The sequence below is a fragment of the Nymphalis io genome, chromosome 23 (assembly GCF_905147045.1).
Source record: "Nymphalis io chromosome 23, ilAglIoxx1.1, whole genome shotgun sequence".
NCBI classification, from domain to species: domain Eukaryota; kingdom Metazoa; phylum Arthropoda; class Insecta; order Lepidoptera; family Nymphalidae; genus Nymphalis; species Nymphalis io.
Genome location: NC_065910.1, coordinates 8,116,044 through 8,139,542, shown reverse-complemented (window position 1 = coordinate 8,139,542; position 23,499 = coordinate 8,116,044). Strand labels below are relative to the sequence as shown.

Here is a 23,499-nt window from a genome sequence, read left to right as displayed (position 1 = left end):
ATGTATTTAGACATTTATTTAAAATTTATAAATGTATGTACATCGGCTATGACATATAACAAAGGCAAGTTGCCTAATTTAGCATAAGACGTTTGATTTAAAAAAAAAAATCCGCTGCTGGTTCATTGAATTTTTGTGTTTTTTTTTTTATAGAATAAGAAGGTGGACGAGCATATGGGCCACCTGATGGTAAGTGGTCACCAAACGCCCTTAGACATTGGCATTGTAAGAAATGTCAACCATCGCTTATAGCCAATGCGCCACCAACCTTGGGAACTAAGATTTTATGTCCCTTGTGCCTGTAATTACACTGGCTCACACACCCTTCAAACCGGAACACAACAATATCAAGTATTGCTGTTTTGCAGTAGAATATGTGATGAGTGGGTGGTACCTACCCAGACGAGCTATAGTGTACACATGTGATAGAATTTTATTCGACACATACGATTTCATCACGCTGATTCTTTTATCACTTGACTCATATGACTAATACTCATAAACTTAACACATGAAACAAAGTTGTACTTGTTTTTTCGCTAACAGCTTTCGTTAGTTCTTCGCGACCCGCATTTGTGATCAATGAGTTCAACTTACTGGGAAATAAAAAGATAATAGGCCTTTTATTACTAAATAATGGTAATTATTAAAACAGAAGGTGGGCCAGGATAGCGATTGAAGTGTTGTGTGGTTATCAACAATATTTATTAATCAGGCAGAGAACCACCCCGCTCGAGTTCAACAATAATTATGATCGTTCATTGTAAATACATCGCTATCGCAAAGTCAAATCATTTTAATGTTGGTAGTTGTAAAAAAAAATCATATCACGAAATTAAATATATTGAAACAAAATTTATAATCAACTTAAATAAATATTAGGCTATTCTAAATTATATACGCGTTGGTAGTAGCGTTGAGTTTAACCCTATATATTGTTACTAGTTTTCTCTTGCGTGTCTTAGATGATAAGTTATAAAAAACTACCCTTTGTCCTTCATTGAAAGCGTAATAAACATAGAAAATAATTAATCAATGCATACAAGTTGTAATAGGAATTACCTGTGTAAGTTTTTCCCGGTTTTTATAAATTTTTACCTTGGATTCTATTCTGTGATGATGTCACATAAAACATTTGGCTTCTGTATGAATCTGTATTACTACCGTATAAGTATAACTGACATACACAGGTGTTTGATGTGGTTTGTTGGTTGGACGTGTTGTCCGTGTAAAAAGTAAAAAATGTAAAATAACAGCTTGTGAAAGTCCCGTTGCTCGGCTAAGGCCGCCTGTCCTTTTTTTGTGGAGAAGGTTTCGGGCTTCTTCCAACACGCTGCTCCAATGCGGTTTGGTAAAATACATATGTGGCAGATTTTCAATGAAATAAGGCACATGCTGGTTTCCTTACGATGTTTTCTTTCACCGTCAAGCACGAGATGTATTTTGCTGTGCTTGCCCGAGTTTGAATCCACGATCATCGGTTAAGATTTACGCGCTAGCAGATATCTGATCAAACGTGGTGTTTTGTCGTCTCATCACGTTATGAGATATGAGAGGATAAAGAGCCCATGTAAGAGTATAACATAAAAAAAATGTTATCATGTTACTAATTTCAGAGGTGATTGATTCCTTAGTCACGATGTGTCATGGTTTTTATTTTATTTTTTGAGAGCCCCAGTTGCATTCAGTTCATTAAAGTTCTGAAGACTATAATACTATATACATATAATAATAAAATAAAAAAAACCAAAACATTTTAACTATATTTATTATTCGATTTGTAAAAAATAATCACTGGCTAAACCTGCCAAGGAATTAAAGAAAATATATTATCACAAGCAACTTAGAATTTGATTATTTTGGTAATATTAGGGTTTAGATGAGATAACTTTATTTATCCAGGGTAAATATGAATAGACCTTCGTGTAAACACTTGGTATGCCTTCTCTACCACACGGTACTGGTCCAAAACTAACGATTCCAGCTAATGTGTAGCGACCATCCACTTCAGACATTAGTGGACCACCACCGTCTCCCCTGCAGGAATCTAAGCCGCGCTCGCCGCCGGCGCAAATGTGTTTTTCACTGACTGATGCTGATACCCGAGTTGGTTTTGCTTCATATATTTCCTTGCACCGCTGGAATAGTAACGGTCATGGATATATAATACTATTCAAATTCAAAGAATTATTTGTATTGATATTTTAAATATATGGTCATTGGTCGTGTTCGTATTACTCGGATTCTAATTGTATTAAGATGTTCGAATTATGTAGCCTCTTAAATGTTCTTATATACTTATACATTGAGATATAGTTTGCATTTATTCTATTGCCAATTTTTTGTTTATTTACCTTCTTAGTAATAATGTACTTTACATTTTAATATACTTTTTCTTCGTAGATTTTTTAAATAACATTTTTGCACAAAATCAATCATATACAGTATACATACAAATTTTTCTCAGGATCCTAATACGAAATATTCCTATTTCGTAAATACTTTAATGCAAGAAACATAAACATAACATAACATAACGTTAAACGAAATTAAATCAACAATATATATTTTTTTAATTCCAAATTCACTGACGTAATTACGTCATTGATTAATTAGTTAGCAAAGGCCAGAAGCAAAAACCAAATATTATCCTTCAAAAGTTAATACGACTGTCGAAATTGCAGGACCACTGGGACCGCACCTTGGGAATGATTGCCTCCTGGCTATTTCGTTTTATGTTGAAAATTTGTAATAAATTACAACGAGAAAAAAATAAACAGAATAAAACACCGCTGAGTTGCTTTTACCGGTTCTTCTCAGGTCAGGGTATTTCCGATCTTTTCCGAACCGGTGGTAGTCTACCGGTGGTACTACTACGTTTGACAATCAATAAATAAGTGTTTATTTTAGATTTGGATTTGATTTGATCAAAATATAATTTTTTTTTTTCATGACTTGGTCAAAGTGAAATCATCTCATGTCGTATATACGCTTTGACACGTATATATACGACTTACCGAGGAGACCAGGACCCCCTTTTTTTTTTTTTTTTTTTTCCACCAACCCGCATTGGAGCAGCGTGGTGGAATAAGCTCCAAACCTTCTCCTCAAAATGAGGAGAGGAGGCCTTTAGCCCAGCAGTGGGACATTCATAGGCTGTTTCGGAAAATATAATTTTATTAATAGTTTTCGTGCTATTTACCTTGAGAGGGATAAATGGTAATTCAACGTAATGTTTGACAACGTCGTCCTCTCGGTCGCTGGAAGGCTTGCTGCCCCAGCCAGCGTTGATCAGTCTTAAGTTATCAGGTGGCGATATGGTGATATCGGATGTTGGTAGACAGATTGGCCGTATGAATTCTGAAAATATTGATATATTTCTCTGTTACAGAGCATACACTGAAAAAAAAACACATAACTGGCCAAGTACTAGTCGGACTCCCGTACCAATGATTCCGGATAAACTTGTACCTATGTAATTAGTTCGTCCATCATGGGAATCGATTTGAAATTGGTGGAGAAACTCAATTTTGCCGTTATACAACTGTTTTCTTTTAGTCGCGGTCAGTTTACGCTTTATGCGAGCTTTCTTAGTTCCTCTCTACATGACAAATATTAGGCCAATAAAAGCTAACACAGCATCGTCGTTCATTGTCGTTGACACCATAGCTCCAGCTGTTTAACTGATAGGCTATGTGTTTAGCTGTGCCGGCAAACTCTAACGTGTACGTGATCTACAAAACTGGTATATGTCTGTTGCCTATATATATGCCTGTAATGTTATAACCTAAAAATAATGGCCATTGTTTTTCATACATTTGAAACAGAATGTTCAAAAATTCTAAAAAGAATCTTCTATTTCAGAGGCAAGATCATTTTTGTGAAATTAATTATGTTTCAACTGATTTTGATATTATAAATTAACATTTTTTTTAGGAAATAGGTAGACGGACTGGCAATGAACTAAGATGTTATGTCTCTTGTGCCTGTAGTTACACTGGCTCACTCACCCTTCAAACCGGAACACAACAATACTGAATATTGCTGTTTGGCGGTAGAATATTTGATGAGTAGGTGGAACCTATCCAAACTGGCTTGCACAAAGCCATCAAGTAAAAATTATCTTCGACAACTGTATTTTATATGAAGTTTGGAAATGATTTACCGTTATAAGGTACTTGTTTGGCGAGTTTGATGATAGCAATGTCGTGGCCGTGGTATTTTGGCAAGTTGAATTCAGGATGTGAAACTACAGATGCTATTGGAATCGTGATCGCTCCGCCGTTGCAAACCTGTTTCCCGTTTACAATGAGACAATCTGGCCCGGTATTCGTTTTGTTATATTCGCCAAGACGGACGTTTTTCCTGTAATAAACATAAAAATATTGATCTGTTCCCGTTAAAAAATATAAATAAAACCAAAACTCTATATTATTTTTGAGTAGTTTTTATAGTAAAGCGTATTTAATATTTGCTAAGATTCTTTTGGATTTATGTACTTTTTCCTATACCAAATGTTCACTTGTTTTGTAAGGTTAATAGTTATAAGGATTTTGTATAGGATGAATGCTTTTCGCAATTTCTTCCAATGATACGAATTAAATTCGTCCATTACAATGATGACTTTTTTGTAGATAATAAAGATAGACCAGTTTCTCTGGTTTTCGCTCATTGACCATCTATTAGGTCATCGGAAGCTACAACCCAGTGACCTTTCAGATTAAAGCCAACTTAACCTAAGTTATATTAACCTAATTTGATATTGATACACGTTTATGAAACTGGTTGATTTCATACCCTCAAACGTGCTTTTTACACCAAATTGCAATTATTAATACAAAACGCTTTTCGTGAGTGCTTCTCTTTTAAGTAAAGTATTTGTCGAAACGCAAGTTATATGTAGATTTTGTCCAGAAAATGATTTTTTAACTAAGTCTTAAGAAAAAACGCTAAAGTTTTAACTCACGGAGCATGGTATAAACATTGAGCGGCTGTCAGTACGTATCTTGAGCTGATGAGAACACCGGTGCACGTCAATCTGCCTTCATTGTGTTCAATCAGAGCTAGCCAAGGGAACTGATTGATGGCTGCGTCTCCACCTGAAAATATAATTAATTTGTGTTAATTTTTTTTGTCTCAATCCGAAATGGCCTTTTGGTTAGAACGCGTGAATTTTAACCGATGACCCGGGCAAGCACCTCTGAATTTTCATGTTTTTTTATATAGAATAGGAAGGCGGACGAGCATTTGGGCCACCTGATCGTAAGTAGTCACCAAACGCCCTTAGACATTGGCATTGTAAGAAATGTCAACCATCGCTTACATAGCCAATGCGCCACCAACCTTGGGAACTAAGCTTTTATGTACCTTGTGCCTGTAATTCATGTGCTTAATTTCCTTCTCCACTCCTCAAAAAAGGAGAGGAGGCCTTAGCCCAGCAGCGGGACACTCACAGGTTGTTACTTATTAACTTTTGTCTCATTTTGTTTTAAAATTTCCATTACTTTTGTGTTATTAGAATTTTGTGCAATTAAAAAAATAAAAGATTTATTAGCGTCTGGTCTCAAATGGGTTTGTAAAGTGCTCGTGTTAAAGGTTAGTGTTTGTCACAATGTTTTTATCAACAGTAAGCATATACTGAGAAACCTGTTTCTATGCACATCATATATATTTGTACATTTTAATAAATACAGGCGTGTTCAGAAACCAGTTTATCTACTAATATTTTCCTTCAAGTATAAGGATAAATGTAGCTCAGTAAATGTATGGTAAAAGTACGTATTGCGTACAAAGTTTTTAGATTGAAATTATCAAAGAGACGAAGCCAAATGACGTATTTCAGTACCAATTGTAAAGCTTCGAAGACCTGAAAAAACTATAACATATTATTTCTCGTATCGCTGAGGTCATTGTTTGTGTTACTCTAGTTTAATGTCGCGGTCACTTGTACCTATTGAGCTTGTAAAGAGCCGAGATGGCCTAGTGGTTAGAACGCGTGAGTCTTAACCGATGATCGTGTGTTCAAACCCAGGCAAGCACCGCTGTGCTTAATTCATGCATTAAGCATTTATGTGCTTTATTTGTGATTATAATTCATCTCGTGTTTTACGGTGAAGGAAAACATCGTGAGGAAACCTGCATGTGTCTAATTTAACTGAAATTCTGCCACATGTGTATTCTACCAACCCGCATTGGAGCAGCGTAGTGGAATAAGCTTCTAAACGGACAGGAGGCTTTAGCCCAGCAGTGGGACATTAACAGACTGTTACTGTCCTGTACTAAGCCTGTAAATCAATTAAAATTTTATTTTATTTATGATCGTTAAAAAAAAATATCAATCGTTTTGTTTTTAATTTATCCATAATGATTAATGTCAAATAGCTTGTTCCAAATGATCTACTGATTTTGCATTTGTTGTTCATGCAATGTTCATGTATTAAATTTATCATTTTCTGTAATAAAGTAATATTCTGTATTTTTACTTACTAATGTTACGACGATCATCTGCGAGATCTAAACCGCAGCATTCTGAGGTAGGGCTGGGTGGTTCCTCAGTTTGACGGCATGTCTCTGAAATAAAAAAATATTTTATCAAAGATCGACATCGCCTAGTTCCGTAAGAAAATTAACAATTCTATTATTTTTTTAATAGTTCATTTAATCATGTTCCCTTCGTTCAACTAACTACTGAATTTAATATGTTTGTTTTAGATAAAGCAACAGTATCTGAAACGCTGATGTAGCTTTAATTTGAATGGTCATTTGTCGATGACAGACGATGGCACAAAAAGCGACCAATAAGGGTTCAGATTAAAGCCAAATTAGTTTGACTTTGATTTGATTTTTTTTTTTTTTTTTTTATAGAATAGGAAGGCGGACGAGCATATGGGCCACCTGATGGTAAGTGGTCACCAACGCTCTTAGACATTAGCATTGTAAGAAATGTCAACCATCGCTTACATATCCAATGCGCCACCAACCTTGGGAACTAAGATTTTATGTCCCTTGTGCCTGTAATTACACTGGCTCACTCACCCTTCAAACCGGAACACAACAATATCAAGTATTGCTGTTTTGCGGTAGAATATCTGATGAGTGGGTTTTTTGTTATGTTTATACAATATCAGTAATATTGGTTCTCTACAACTCTGTTTTATTTTCCTTATAATCAACTTTTTAGTTTTCCTTATAATTAATACAACCCTGTTAAAGATCACGGACATCAGGTAGAAAATTGTTACTTAAAGGCCCTTTAGATTATAAATTATTATTCATGCATTATATATGCAGTTAGGACGTGAAATATAAAATGAATATCGGTTTCAATTTCTTTTTATTTCCGTTTGACGGCAGACGAGTCAAATGAATGAACCTCCAAGAATATTTACAATGGTATTTATAATTTATGACGCGATTCCACAACTGTCGCCACTAGAATCACTCAACTTTTTTAGAAAAAAGTAAATACAAAGCCAGCGATTTGTAACACATTGAATAAATGAATTAAATATTGTACTGAGAGTTTGAGTATAACTGACTTGACTGACTTACAGCGCTGTTCTAAAATGTAGTCCTAAAATAATGCCTAACACACCGTATAAAGCGATAAGTACATTTTGCTAATTCAAAACATCCTCAAATACATCCCGATGTGAATAAAAAGACCTTACCTACGTCAATTACATTCGACAAGTACATTAGAATAATGGATTCATACTGAATTGTCGTTTATACAACGTTATCCAATTTAATGCCAAGCTTAATTGTTTATTAAATGATTATAAATAATAAACATGCAATATAAACACATACGTTAAGAGGAAGAATTGTCGTTAAGAGCATGTGTGGAACTGGTTCTGTAATGATTATGATCTAATTTATGTATATGTCGCATTAAAATGGAAATGACATCGATAATTTAAAAAAAGATGGCGATTCATTCATGCAAATTGAACGAATGGATGTGGTGGACGTCGAAGATAAAATAAACGAAGGGACTCATGAAGTTTATGAATTTAACAATGAATATGAATTTGAGAGATTTTAAGGTAGATTTTGTAATTCTAACGTTCTTCATGTATTTTGTATTGATGAAAATGTTAATCGAAATTAAATGTTATGGATATATTTTATGGTCACATTATATATTGATATGTCTATTACGCTATAATCGGTTCGAAATGTTAATTTTGCAAAATAAAAACCAGCCACATAAGTCAGCTTTGAAGCGAAACAACGTTTGCGATTTGTTTCTGTTGCTACGTTAACGGTCGATGCGTCGTTTTCGGTAATACGTGTAGTTGGTGAAGAACATTGTAAACTGCGTGGATCTTTAATATACACCGCATAATTAATTTGACTATGTTGTTTTTATGGGAGAGTAAACTATTAATTAGTTTCTATTTTTGGGTGGGATGATAAGTGCTCAGCACCGCTCATACGACGTTGTCGCTGTAAGGAATATCAACAATATTGCCACCAACATTGGGAGCTAAGATGTTATGTCCCTTGTATCTGTTAGCAACGGTGGCTGTTTTACCCATCAAACCGGAAAACGACAATATTAGTTTTGCTGTTTGGTGGTAGAATATGTGATGAGTGGGTGGTACCTACCCAGATGGGTATACACAAAGCCTATTTGATGCTAGATCAAATAGACTGCTGAAGTCTACTATTTCTTTCATTTATAATTGAATATCGGCTACAATTAACAGCAAAATTACCTCAAATTCAAAATAATAAATCTACCGGCTATCTGCTAGAATGTTTCTTTGATTGTGATCATATATCTTATATATAATATCAGGTGTAATAGCCTAAAGAGCCGAGATGGCCCAGTGGTAAGAACGCGTGAATCTTAACCGATGATCGTGGGTTCAAACCCGGGCAAGCACCACTGAATTTTCATGTGCTTAATTTGTGATTATAATTCATCTCGTGTTTTACGGTGAAGGAAAACATCGTGAGGAAACCTGCATGTGTCTTATTTCACTGAAATTCTGCCACATGTGTATTCCACCAACCCGCACTGGAGCAGCGTGGTGGAATAAGCTCCAAACCTTCTCCTCAAAAAGAGGAGAGGAGGCCTTTAGCCCAGCAGTGGGACATTCACAGGCTGTTGCGGTTGCGGTTGCGGTAATAGCCTAATTGGTTCATCTCTTATTAAAGCCAAATTTCCGTTGATTGCTGGAGACGTATCTTTTTAACCTTCTAAATAAAAGCGTTTCATTGGCTGATTAACTCATTATATGAACATATCCAGAACGTTTATCGCTAAATAGAGAGCAGCTAAGAGCAGGTTTTGCGAAAGTCAACTGCTAAAAATATTTGCATGATTATAAACAAAAATTTTAACAATTTTTACAGGAATATTACATATTTAACACAGGCTTTTAATCACAATAACAATCCACACTCCCAGATGGATCTACAATTTTTTTTGTATGAGACGATGTTACTGTATTATAGTGTGTCACAGGTGCAAAACCTAGAAACGAACATCCCATAAAACTAGGAAAAACATTCTTGTACAGTTTGCTCTGATGTAATCACATTTCTTACAAGATTAAGTCATGTACTTTGTTTTACAGCTATTGGTTCATCATAAAACAAAGTGAATGCCAAGATACTCACGATAATTGATCGGTAAACATGTGTGTTCTCAGTCTGTTAGTGCACCGTGCACTGATCTCACGCAGATATTAACGCACTTACAATAACAAATCTAACGCTGACGTCATCTGACGCTCGAAATCTTACGCTTACTCGTCTGACGCTCGAAGTCTCAGCTAGCTACCACGAGCGCTAAGATGTTAACACATCAACAATTTTAGTTGTTGTAATATGTTGTGTTGTTATCACATTTTTTTAGATAGGTAAATGATGTGCTTTGGTTTTGTGGGTTTATGAGTTTTGGTTTTGGTAACAAATATATACAGCATTTTGTATGCTAAAGTATTTGTTTACGAAAGCTAGCCAATTGATACGAATTATACGCGTAAAGATACTTTTATTATAATTCTTAATGTTTTTATTTCGTTCTCACGTCCACATAGAGCCGTTGCTCAGTGGTTAGAAGACGAGAATCTAAACCGATAATGCCAAGTTCAAACTCGTAAAAGCATCAATGAATATTCATGTGCTTAATTGGTGGTTGTGTACTTTGTTCATTTTTCCAAAACGCTGCATTAATTTGGAATTAAAGGTCAAGAATAAATAACATGCAAGAAATAGCAACAGCATCGATTTATTTGTTTAAATGGCTTCATTTAAAGTCTAGGTTGAGGAAATGATCATTCGTGATTACTGATTCATATATTATTATGAGTATTTTGCATACTTATGTCCATTACATTAGCATATATGCACGATCCTTGTACCATTTTTAATAATATATTTACTTATCGATACTAATATTATAAATGCAACAAACATAAAATTTGGCATCAAGCAAGCTTATACCCCAATGACGGAGACAGATTACTTTTCTTATCTAACCCGCCCTTTCTCTCCCTAACACGCGGGCGTACCTTCTGGCGGAAGCTATTATAATATAATAAAATTTATTAAATAGTAAAGTCGTTAAGTTTTAAAATTAAACACTTATTAAAATGTTAATTTAAACTTGAAATTCGCTATCATTATGGTAATAGTATAGAATAGCGACGTCAACGTATTAAGAGTTTTCTTTATACATTAACACTATATGAGAAAAATGAGAGAACAAATTTAATAATAAAATCTTAATAATATTGGAATCGGGATTCTCAAATGTGGACTACTTATGTAATATAAATTATTTTGAAAAACATAAAAAGTAAGTAATTTATCACAGACAAATTTATTAGTCTGCTACTTAACTAAGTGCTACTTAACTTATAGGTTATTACTAATAACCTGACTTAGAAACGTTGCTTATCGACTGTTTAGTTGTAATGTTGTATTTTCTTCTTTCGAATGTCAAATCAATAATGTCAGAATGAGACAAGTCAGTCTTTTACTAAACAGTTGCTTAGCAACGGTTTAAGTAAGACTGTTAATACATAAAATTAGCAGAAGTTATATAAGAAATATGACTTATAAGCTTAAAACAACAATAAATGTTTCAAAACGCGACTGCTTATTGATAAAGAGAAATATTGATTATTCTAATCTTATCTTCACTTACCTGCGAAGACAGCGCAGGTAGTAGACACTAACGTTAAAACAAGAAGGTGACTCATTTGTGATGACATTTTCTACTCGTCCAACCGGCACGGACGTCTATCTTCGACTAACTTACAAATAAAGCTCATCACGTTTTTTATATCACGTGAAAAAACATCAACATCGGATAAGTTATTGCACTACGAATAACATCTAAAGGTTTCGTCGACATTCAATCGTGTTTTCTTAAAATACGTTATCTCACTATCATCAAATATTATAGTCATGAAACACGTGATAGGATATAATACTTATTTAATTAAGTAATCCCAAACATTATGAATCATAAATCGTGTTTGTTGCAAATTAACGCAGCAGCGAAGTGACGGATTTTTTTTTCTTAAAGATATTTTGTGGATTAAATGGTGTTAGGTTTATTTTTATCCCGAAGAAATGCAATCTTAGTTCCCAAGCTTGGTGGCACATTGGCGATGTAAGTTGTGGTTAGCATTTGGTGACCACTTGCTCAAATGGTCGTCCGCCTACCTATTCTATAATAAAATCAAGATGGAATAATTTTGGACTCGTTATTGTGGGCCATAGTATCGATCAATCGATGATTAAGTAACGATAAACACCAGCAACAACAGCTTTCGATTAGTCGGTGTATAGCTTATTCTACGACGAGCCAATGCGCTGAAAATCTGAAAGTTCATCTGATCTGCATTCATGCTTACATGCATCCCGAAGACGCATTAAGTACATGAAAATTCAATGGTGCTTTCCCAACTTTGAACGCGCTACCTTGTTTTACTTACGTTTTACTTTATGGCCCAGATTATTTAATACCGCAATTTCAAGCGAAAATTTAGAATAACATTTTCAAATTTAAACTACGTGTTAATTCTTATTAACTATATAATAATTTGTGTTTTAGCCATACATTTGTGATTATAATTCATCTCGTGCTTGACGGTTGAGGAAAACATCGTGAGGAAACCTGCATGTGTCTAATTTCATTGAAATTCTGCCACATGTGTATTCTACCAACTCGCATTGGAGCAGCGTGGTGGAATAAGCTCTAAACCTTCTCCTCAAAAAGGGAGAGGAGGCCTTAGCCCAGCAGTGGGAATTTAACTTACTGTAGCCATACATTTTAAGTAGCTTTTTATTTTTTACAGTTTCGTGTGTTAAAAAATTAATTATATTCTACCAATACGAGAAATAAGAATTATATATATATATAATTCTTATATATATATATATATCATATAATAAACAAAATAAAAACTCGTAAAAAATAATTAATTCGAAACTTGTTTTTAATTCGCATTAGAAACTAAAAATTTATCGAAATACTGTTTTCTTTTAGATAAAGATAAGAATTAAAATAAAGTTGCTAAAAAAATTTATCGTTCCATCGTTAGCAAACAGGTGTGTTTGGAAGAAAGTTCAATAACCTATACCAGATGGAAGGATCGGTCGAGCAGAAAGATGTAGCCGCAGAGCTTATTTTCATTTTTATACTACGATTATAACGTTACTCTCGTCGATGTGTGTTTTTTTTAATGTCACCGTTAGTCTAGTATCTAGTTTATATAGCTATAGAATCCTAGATCTCGGGTTGATTCAATAAAAATTTGCTTTCATGGTTTTTTATATATTTCAATTTAATCGACACAGCCTAGACGCCTATTCGTTAAAAAACACGTACAAGCACAGAAGAGTTTTTATGTTTTGTAATTCATTCCATGCTCAGCGTTCAAGCAAATCATCGTTAGAAAACCTCTATGTTCGGAGTCTGAAATAAAGACTACCACCATTTATATTCTGTGGCGTTTCCATCAGTTTCTGACAGGCAACCGTACATTAAAATTGGAATAGAAAACAGATATAAAGAAACATAAAGATATTCCAAAAACCTGCTATTCCATGTCTTATAATCACTTAAAATTAATCTTATCTCTTAAAGATATGCTGGCGTATACTTTCCTGTACACATTTACAAGATGTGCAAATCTTACATATTAGGTACACTTTAATAGTTTTGCTAGCAATGTGCACTTGAAATTTGCTCGAGCTCCGACAATATTGTTCCACAATAAACAATATATTTTTTTAATTCAATAACATACATCATATAAAGATATTTTATAATCAATGTTCGTTCTGTATTTTTATGTATCGTACTGTAATATGAAACAATATTAAGGGGAGATGCATGGACAAACCGAACAAAAAAATTTACGTATTGTGACGTCAACGTCAGTCGTTTTGTTATTTATTTTTTTATCTTCAAATTTATCTGCGCTTGTTTGTGGTTATAGCCTGTATTTTCCTGTTTATATTAATCTCGATAAATTCAATTATTACTATCATTCTTACACATTAATAAATGTTTAAGAATGATAATAATAATTTAACTCTGATGTACTCTGGATCAACGTAGACTTCAATAATTCGACTTAGGCGCAGGAAAAATGACTGCGCGCTTTCAGAGGTTGACCTCGGTACCGATCAATCGGAGAATCCTCGAGCGATTTCATTCTACGTATCCGATAGCGTTCTTGCGCCCTGATACGCTCCAGATATTACCTTTTCGCTATGCCTCCTGTACTTGTCAAATTTATTCTCCTCTACTTGGCAAAATTATTTATATATATTTTTTTTTTATAGAATAGGAAGGTGGACGAGCATATGGGCCACCTGATGGTAAGTGGTCACCAAACGCCCTTAGACATTGGCATTGTAAGAAATGTCAACCATTGCTTATAGCCAATGCGCCACCAACCTTGGGAACTAAGATTTTATGTCCCTTGTGCCTGTAATTACACTGGCTCACTCACCCTTCAATTTTACTGGTGGTAAGGCTTTGTGCGAGCTCGTCTGGGTTGGTACCACCCACTTATCAGATATTCTACCGCAAAACAGCAGTACTCGGTATTGTTGTGTTCCGGTTTGAAGAGTCAGTGATCCAGTGAAATAACAGGCACAAGGGACATCGAATCTTAGTTCCCAAGGTTGGTGGCGCATTGGCGATGTAAGCGATGATTTACATTTCTTACAATACCAATGTCTAAAGACGTTGGTGACCACTTAACATCAGGTGGCCCATATGCTCGTCCGCCTACCTATTCTATAAAAAAAAAAAACATGGACATTAGATATTAATTATTGTTTTATAAGTTCATTTGTAAATGATTTTTATGAATGTTGTAAGTGTGCTTTTACATATAAATAAATAAATTCTCGTACCGGTTTTAGTGCAGAAAATTTATGTGTTATCAACATGGTCAGTGTGGTCAATGAAACACCTAAATAGATATAAACCTCTAATAAAAGACATCTATTTTTGTTTGTGCCGCATTTACTATATAGTGTAGTAATAATATATATATATATACTACGTTTCGTTGATGTATAATATTACAATAATAATAAATAAATGTATATTTATAGTAGTAACGAAACGTTTTTATTAGTAAAAACATTATTTATTTTTATCATATATATGTAAATGGTAACAGATAAAAATTTCGATGTTTAAAATATAACGGAAGTACCCCGTTGTTATTTTTATACGCGTTGTAAGTGAAGATTTACTTATGTTATATTACCTAAAATTTCACTGTTAACAGTGCGTTGTTGATATATATTTTTTTATAGAATAGGAAGGCGGACGAGCATATGGGCCACCTGATGGTAAGTGGTCCCCGACGCTCTTAGACATTGGCATTGTAAGAAATATCAACCATCGCTTACATATCCAATGCGCCACCAACCTTGGGAACTAAGATTTTATGTCCCTTGTGCCTGTAATTACACTGGCTCACTCACCCTTCAAACCGGAACACAACAATATTAAGTACTGCTGTTTTGCGGTAGAATAGATGAATGGGTGGTACCTACCCAGACGGGCTTGCACAAAGCTCTACCACCAGTAAATATTAGGTATGGTTTAAATATCACAGTGTCCTTTAATATGTGTGGAAGTGACTATTTAGCATAAGGCAGATCATTTATACTAATGTGTCTGTTATCATACCATTTTATCATCTATTATTTTAGCACTAAAATATCACATCGCTTTTGCTTATATGGTCAAAGTCAATAAATTGTAATTATAAATGTCAATTGATTCAAATTGATGCTACAAATATACGTTATAAGATGTTCAATCTGAATTATATATAAAATAAAGTAATGGGGGCCAATTCTCCTAATGTATAACGATTACGATTCGTTTTCGTATTTTATTATTTAATTTCAATCGAACTGTGACTATTCTATATTTATTCGGATCGGCACCGAACCGATATGACGTTAACATATGTACCGTTATATCAAAACCAAAATTAATGGTTAACTTTTATGCCAGTAGTGGTAGTAGTTGATGATTAAATTAAAGAATGCATAAACGGCAACGATAACGCTTCGATTTGATTGCGATGAAATTGGTCTCCTGTTTCCTTTCAAGTTGCATTGTAGATGACAGACAGAAGAGTACGTATGTACGTACAATACGCGCAATCTATGTATGTTGGCCGGTCAGAAATTGGTGAAATAATTTGCGTAAATAGTCGGTTACTATCGGTGCTGCGAGTCCGTGTGTGCGTGTGTGCGTGTGTGCGTGTGTGCGTGTGTGCGTGTGTGCGTATGTAGGAGAGGGATGTTAGATTCTTTGACATTTTCTATACTCCCGTCAACGTGTATGCAAAATTTAATGATAAAATAAAATAGAAAACTTATCGCTTATCAATTTATATTCATAAATTAAATACGTTTACACCAAATAGATTATTTGACAACAAATAACTTTTAATAATTAATTAACAAACTAGTGATACAAACAGTTTTAAAATACAAATAAGTACTGTATTATAATTTTCTAAAAAAAATGGTGTTATGTATGTTTTTACATATAAAATAATGCTGAGTATGATATTGATTATTTCATACCCGAAGATAAATAAACAATGCAATGGTAGCGACATGTTAGATAAGCTGTTTATTGTCAGTATCGATATTTCCATATCTATATATATATTTCACTATCAAGTTTGTCTAGTGATTAGCTTATAATGCTGGAAATCTCGAGGTTCTAGGTTCATTCGGGTCGGGCCAAATTGTGTTGGGTTATAGACAATAGAAAAACAAAAATAAAACAACTATCGCACGTCACTTTAGATGTAAGATGACGTCAAGTAGCTGCTGAGCAGGTTCAGGATTTAAAAACACGAGTTCGCATTATCCCCTTGGTGCCCCAAAGATTTCCTCGTAGGTTTTTACCGTCGAAGTCTCAGTAAGAGTATACACTCTCGTGCCTCGGATAGTACGAACAGCTGTTGGTTTTGCGAACTTTCTGCGGTCTTATCGAGTTACCGTCCCATCGGGTTGAGAGTAAAATTATACAGCGAAAACTCGCGAATGTGCACTATTGTATTTTTTTTAAAAGCACGTGAGCGAGTTTGCTGGTGCCTATTCAGAATGTTTTCAGTGGCCGGAATCGTTTGTGTTCTGTACATGCGTGTGTGTTTGTAAATCAATCACGTTCAAATGATTTGACGGATTATAGTAAAATTTGGTATAGAAGTCGAAGTAATGAAATATGATGTAGTCTGTTTTTTTTTTCAAATTAATAAACTGAATTGTTTTTTGTTTCAGGAGCGACGAAGGAAATCGGCACAGCACTTACCCGAGTGTGTCTACGACACAGAGCTATAGAATCTAGGATGAAAACATTTATTGGGTAAGTAAACTTCACGTTTCAATTTCACAAATTAAACTACATATTATTTTATTTAATACGAAAAAGTAAGACCATACAAAACATAAAAAGTGTGAACGGTGAAAAAGTGACATTTTCATGAAGGGACTAAGGATATAACTAAAGATAGAGATGAATGGAGAGGCGAGATGGCCCAGTGGTTAGAACTCGTGAATCTTAAATGATGATTGCGGGTTCAAATCCGGTTAGCGCCAGTGAATTTTCATGTGCTTAATTTGTGTTCATAATTCATCTCGTGCTCGGTGGTGAAGGAAAACATCGTGAGGAAACCTGCATATGTTTAATTTCATTGAAATTGCCACATGTGCTTCCACCTTGAAAAGAACGTTTGAGGAGAAGCCTTAAGCATTCTCCTAAAACGGGAGAGGAGGCCTTTGCATAGCTGTACACGCTGTTACAGAGATGAAGGAAAGACAAGATAGATTGCAGTGATAAAATAAATGGGATAAGGGTAATCAAATGATGATAGACGCTACTTTCAGGTTTACTTTAGTTGTTCGTACAATCAGTAAATGGTACTCTTCAATTTAAACTATTTAAAAATTATTGTAGACTGGTTTTAGTTTTCGGTAATTAATCATCTCAAATGTTTCTTCTTGTTCAATTTTAACGAAGCTGACAGCTGACTCAGATTACAGTTGATAGATACACATGTGTCAGAATTGAATTTGGCACATGTAGATTTCCATACTCTTTCCTCTCGATCTACTGGTAACATCCACCAGTTAACGTAAATATATAAACAAAATGGTAAGACATTGGTCAACATTACAAATATTTGCTTTTATCGTTTCAGTACATTAATGGAACGTCTAATAACGCCCCTATCTGAGCGTGCCGACGAATGGCGCCGTGGTTGCAACGGCGGCGGCGCCCTGAGTCGCGAACATGCTCGCGAATGTAAGCGTGCGCGCGCTGAACTGCGCCGGCGAGTGCACGACGCGCAACGACACGCGCGGAAGGCGAGGAGGGCGACGCCGGACGTTAAGCGCCGAGCTGATGTGTGTCTACAGGTAATTAGTGGATACATTCTGCAGATCACAAATTATGGAACAAAAGGAACAGGAACAACACATTATGCTATTTAATTAAAGGCCACCTAGTAAAAAAATACACGGTGGTTGGGCTTTGTCTGAGTAGGTACTACTCACTCATCAGATATTCTACCGTAAAACAGCAACACTTAGTATTGTCTGTTTGAAGGGTGAGTGACTACAGGCACAAAGGATGTTCTATAAAATAACATCTTAGTTCCCAAGGTTGGTGGCGCATTTCATCACCTATGTCTATGGGCGACCACTTTCATTCAGGTAGCTTCGTTGCCTGTCCGCTTACTTATAACATAATAAAGGCAATAAAGGCGAGGGTATTTTTTTTTAAATGTCAAATGGGGCAAACGAGCAGGTGGCTCACCTGATGGAAAGTGACTACCACCGCCCATGGACACCTGAAAAGTCTATTATGATTTCGAACAGTATCAGATTCGAACAGTAAAGCTCTGTATTGCTGCATTCCTGTTTGAAAATTGAGTGAATCAGTGTAACAAATAATTAAAGGCACATACCATGTAATAATAATAATAATTTAATAATAATTTATTGAGAAAAAACATAGCCTTACACATAAAATAGAGTTTTTGTATAATTAAGTAAAGAAAAAAATTTTTTTTTTTTTTATAGAATAGGAAGGTGGACGAGTATATGGGCCACCTGATGGTAAGTGGTCACCAAACGCCCTTAGACATTGGCATTGTAAGAAATGTCAACCTTGGGAACTAAGATTTTATGTCCCTTGTGCCTGTAATTACACTGGCTCACCCACCCTTCAAACCGGAACACAACAATATCAAGTATTGCTGTTTTGCGGTAGAATATCTGATGAGTGGGTGGTACCTACCCTGACGAGCTTGCACAAAGCCCTACCATCAGTAAAATAATAAAAAAACACTTGTAATATAAAACTAGCTACATGACATGTGGTAGGCTAATTACAGTTGGTACTCAAAAATAATTCTATTGACTTCCAAACTAGGCGAGATAATATCTCGATGAAAAATTTTATAATTTTTTTTTCTTTATGTCATGGAAAATGTTATGGATTAAATATGTAATAGAAACATTAAGCGCTTTAAACTTGTTCGTATAACATTATGTGGAAAATGCAAATTATGTAAATATATACGACGTAATTTAAGGTTGTTAATTATTTTATTCAAGATTTTTCCTCGTTCCCATAGTGTATTTATAATGCAGTCTGATTTATATATTAATGTATGTCTATAAATTATTCCTAAATCTTATAGGATTTCTTCGAAATGAGAGAATTAAAATAATATGACATTTACTCAACTAATTAGTGTTTAGAATTATCATTGAATAATCAGATAATGAAATTGACGCAGGGAATCATCGATGTGATTGGTGCGTCTGCTCCATGATAATATTTTGTGTTGTTTTTCCAAAACGTGTTGTTTATTCTTTGATAACTATCATAAGTGAAGCCGGAACCAATACACAGAATAATTAACAATAGTAATAATTAACACTTGCATAGTAATAATTAACACTTGAATAGTAATAATTAACACTTGCAGTATGATGAGAATGTTTAAATTTGGAAGGACTGAAAGACATCACACATCAAAACACCCACACAAACACACTATCTATATCTGAATTTAACTCGTCCACGCAAAAACCCGTTGTACCTTTTTTTTAGTAGAAGTAAACAGCCAAATGATGTGACGTGTTGCCAGTTTTTTCTAGCTACCTATCTAGCTAGCCATGGAAACTTGATATATAAAAATAAGTCTTCTATAATAATCTCTTCAGGATGTCCAAGAGCGTAAACAGCAGTTAGAAGAAATGGAAGAGAAAGCGGTTAAGGCCGCTCTTATTGAAGAGAGAAGTCGCTTCTGCCACTTCGTATCCTTACTCAACCCCGTGGTGGTATGTATACTTATATGGACTAACTTCCAGTTTCTGAAAAGCTGATTAAAGCTAAAGTAACTAATTTTACTTTAATCTCAATGATCATTGGTCGTTGACAGCAGATGACGCAATAGGCGACCAATGAGCGTTCAGTATTCAGTCAGATAGATCTGCCTTTACTCATCTTTTCGGAAAGGCGGTATATCTATCATTTCCATTATTTACGATTAGAATGCAACCTTACAAAAACGTAACCTTTTAACGATATTTTGACTGGTCCATTGATAATAAATGAGATTTAGCTAATTTTAGAATTAATCCTTGAGACTTGAACTCGATGATCAATTATGCAATTTATCATAAAAAGTTTACGCTTTACTGGGCTTTAATTGATTATATTTAAAATAATAAAATAACATATGAAGCGGATTAAACTGCGAAGCGTAGGTACATATATACTAATGTTATATATTAAAACCTTCACCGAAAGGTGCTGCAGCTGCTTTATTATTATAAAATTATATTATTCAGTAAAAGTTGTTCTTTGTTTATCAATACTAATATTATAAATGTCTGTTACGGTTTCACGGCTATAAAACTGGAGCGATTTTGATGAATTTTGGTTTGTCGCAAGCTTGGACCTCAAGAACGGACATAGTCTACTTTTCATGACTTAAACTAACAACACACCCCCTTTTTTAAATGTATAGGCTAGCGCTTGACTGTTATCACACCTAATGGGAAGTGAGATACAGTCTAAGATAGAGCGCGCTTGCCTTGAAGATGCCTATTCACTCTAAACTCGAAGGTAACAACATTGTAGGTGGTGGGGAAAACGGAGGTCGGGAGGGTATTCCAGACCTTGGCGCTGCGTATCAGAAACGAGGAACGTCAACTACGTACCTTCCCCCTCGAACACGCGAACAAAGCCGTGGGCTAATACTTATACATTTTTACGTATACATATTTTGTAACTTCTTTCAGGAGAGTGAAGTAGCAATGCTAGCGGAGGTCGGTCATCTACAAGAAGGGACGGAACAGCTGTCGAGACAAACGACCGAACCAAGGAGTCTGCCAGCTGCCAGTCTACAGGTCATATTCATATTTATTTTTTACTCTGTACAATTGAAGTTTATTTTTATTATCAAAAGATAGCGTTAGTGGTTCTTTAAATCGTGCTATCATCGTATTTAAATCATTCCGATAATGCCCTGAGCGGAGATGCGTTCTCACAAGAGTTCCTTAAGACGTTCGTTTCACTGACTTATAACACTTTCACGACCTAGTTTTAGTATTTGACCCTCCGACTGGTGACGCTGCCAACGCCACTGAGATACACAATTTAATAAAAAATAAGATGTATGTTTACTGCCTTAGTTTTGTAGCCTTAGTGCCATAGGTGGTTACTAGGTGGTAGGGCCAAGCAAGCCTGTTTTCCTAGATACCACCCACTCATTATATTTTCTACCGCTAAACAGCAATGCTTAGTATTGTTGCGTTCCAGTAAGAGGGGAATACACCCTTGAATAAAATAGTGTAATTTTTTCTGAGTTCATATATGAACGTTAGAACCCTTACATCATCCCGGACATTGACTATAAATTTATTTATTCAGTAAGAAAATGTTTATTATAATTTATTTTATATATAATTATAATTTGTATAGGCGTATCAAATAGCAAAAGTAAAATATATAAATAACTTTGAACTTAAATCGATATGTAACCATTGGTATAGATAAATAAATTACGATATTCATTATGAATTTGAAAAATGACGTCTTGAATGTCGATGAAGTTGTTATCTGAACTGTGGAAATAAAATTAAAGTAGATGTCAGTAGTTAAGTGAAATCGTGTTGTTTTATAAATAAGGATAATATTGATTAGTATAATCAAGAACTGTTTATAACGCTTTATATATATATATATTAGCAAGAGCTATTAAATCTATATATAATATGTAAATCTAAGATTTTTCACCTCTATTTTGCCATCGGAATATTAGTTTACATACAACTTTACAACTAGCTTAATTATTTAATAAAATAATTAATAGCCATGATAAATTGTTGGCTTTATGCTTTGAATCATTGTAAATAATACGTAAAGAGGAAAATAGTTTAGAAATTATTCAAGATACATAAGCGTCATCGATTAGACATATTGTTTACGCAACTGTCATAAGAATACACAATCTTATAGACATGTTATGTATTTTTATGTATTACGTATTATATAATAAAGTATTCGCTCCCGAATACCGAAAATTATTACATAATGTTAAATATATAATATAAATAACGCGTTAAAGATTCGCGTGTGTGCGAATCTTTAACTAAAGATTTTGGGTTCTAACCCGGGCAAGCATCTATGAATTTTGTTGCGCTTTGCATAATGAGAAAACATGCATGTTTTGGATGAAAATTTGCCACATGCGTTTCCACCAATTCTCATTCAAATAGCCTGGTGGAATAAGCTTCTAATCTTCTCAAACGGAGAGGTGGCCTTAGATTAGCAGTTTTTTTATAGCTGAACAAGTCAAAACAACTATAGGTAAAGATTGAACATTTCAATATATTATTATTTATGATTGCCTCGTTGGTTTTGTGGCTATATATTATCCCATGGTCCTGGGTTCGAACCCTAGGTCGGGCTAATAAAAAAATATGGAGTTTTTCTATCGAAGATTTTCAGTGGCAGCCTGGGGTCTGAAAGTTGGAAGTGTGTTTAATTACGCCTCGCAAATCACGTAAAGCCGTGGATCCTGCACCTGAACTCTTTCCAATCTTATGGGATTGCCCTCCTATCGGATTATGAGAGGGAGGAAATAGAGAGTGGACCTGTGTTTGCGCGCACACTTGTGGGCTTAAATATATCCTGCGCAGTTGGCTTATGTACCGCTAGCTATGCTGTACCGGACTAAATAATACTTTGGGTCCACAATAACAGCCTGAATGTCCACTGCTGGGCTAAGGCCTCCTCTCCCTTTTTTGAGGAGAAGGTTTGGAGCTTATTCCACCATGCTGCTCCAATGCGGGTTGGTGAAATATACATTGGCATAATTTCAGTGAAATTACGCACATGCAGGTTTCCTCACGATGTTTTCCTTCACCGTCAAGCAAGAGATTATAATAACACATTAGCACATGAAAATACAGTGGTGCTTGCCCAGGTTTGAACCCACGATCATCGGTTAAAATTCACGCGTTCTTACCACTGGGCCATCTTGGCTTCAGCATTTTAATATATATACAGCATATACAATGGTATAGTAGTTTTACAGCATATTGAATTGTCTTAATAATCCACTAAATTATTTGGTGTTATTCAATTAGTTTATTCTTTTTAAAAAGTGTGTTTTTGTCTTACTACAGGTGATATGCGACATTAAGTCTTGCTATAGTGGATGGGCGGAGGGAGGATCCGCCCCCCACTCGCCCTCAGCCTCATCTCGCCTTGGTAGCCGGAAGTCCTCCCTGACTTCCATCTCGTCTCTAACAAGCCAATGTTCGGATCAACACGGTAAGTTTATAAGAATCAATTAGTTAACATCACAATGTCATAAACTAAAATAGAAGAGATGGTCCAGATTTGTTCTAAAATCAACAAAATATTGTGGGTTCAAACCCGGGTTA

At 34.9% G+C, this 23,499-nt stretch overlaps 2 protein-coding genes across 5 annotated transcripts in view; one reads left to right on the top strand and one right to left on the bottom strand.

The window, feature by feature from the left end:
* Positions 1-23,499, top strand: part of LOC126777500 (protein MTSS 2) — a 230,495-nt gene that overhangs the window by 181,877 nt on the left and 25,119 nt on the right. For all 3 annotated transcript variants that reach the window (XM_050500512.1, XM_050500513.1, XM_050500511.1), the window contains exons 4-8: positions 16,810-16,894; positions 17,730-17,946; positions 19,765-19,881; positions 20,848-20,955; positions 23,239-23,386. In XM_050500512.1, the coding sequence (XP_050356469.1) occupies positions 16,810-16,894; positions 17,730-17,946; positions 19,765-19,881; positions 20,848-20,955; positions 23,239-23,386 (675 nt within the window). The remainder of the gene's footprint in view (positions 1-16,809; positions 16,895-17,729; positions 17,947-19,764; positions 19,882-20,847; positions 20,956-23,238; positions 23,387-23,499) is intronic.
* Positions 1,751-11,278, bottom strand: LOC126777571 (phenoloxidase-activating enzyme-like). 2 transcript variants are annotated; one of them, XM_050500635.1, is made up of 6 exons: positions 11,168-11,278; positions 6,487-6,576; positions 4,967-5,099; positions 4,166-4,365; positions 3,203-3,360; positions 1,751-2,138 (listed from the first exon to the last, which is right to left on the bottom strand). In XM_050500635.1, exons 1-6 carry the CDS (start codon positions 11,232-11,234, stop codon positions 1,869-1,871), a joined length of 918 nt encoding a protein of 305 aa, XP_050356592.1. In that variant the 5' UTR covers positions 11,235-11,278; the 3' UTR covers positions 1,751-1,868. The 2 variants fall into 2 exon arrangements, with proteins under 2 accessions (XP_050356592.1, XP_050356593.1); XM_050500636.1 differs by having other exon boundaries at positions 6,487-6,570; positions 11,168-11,271.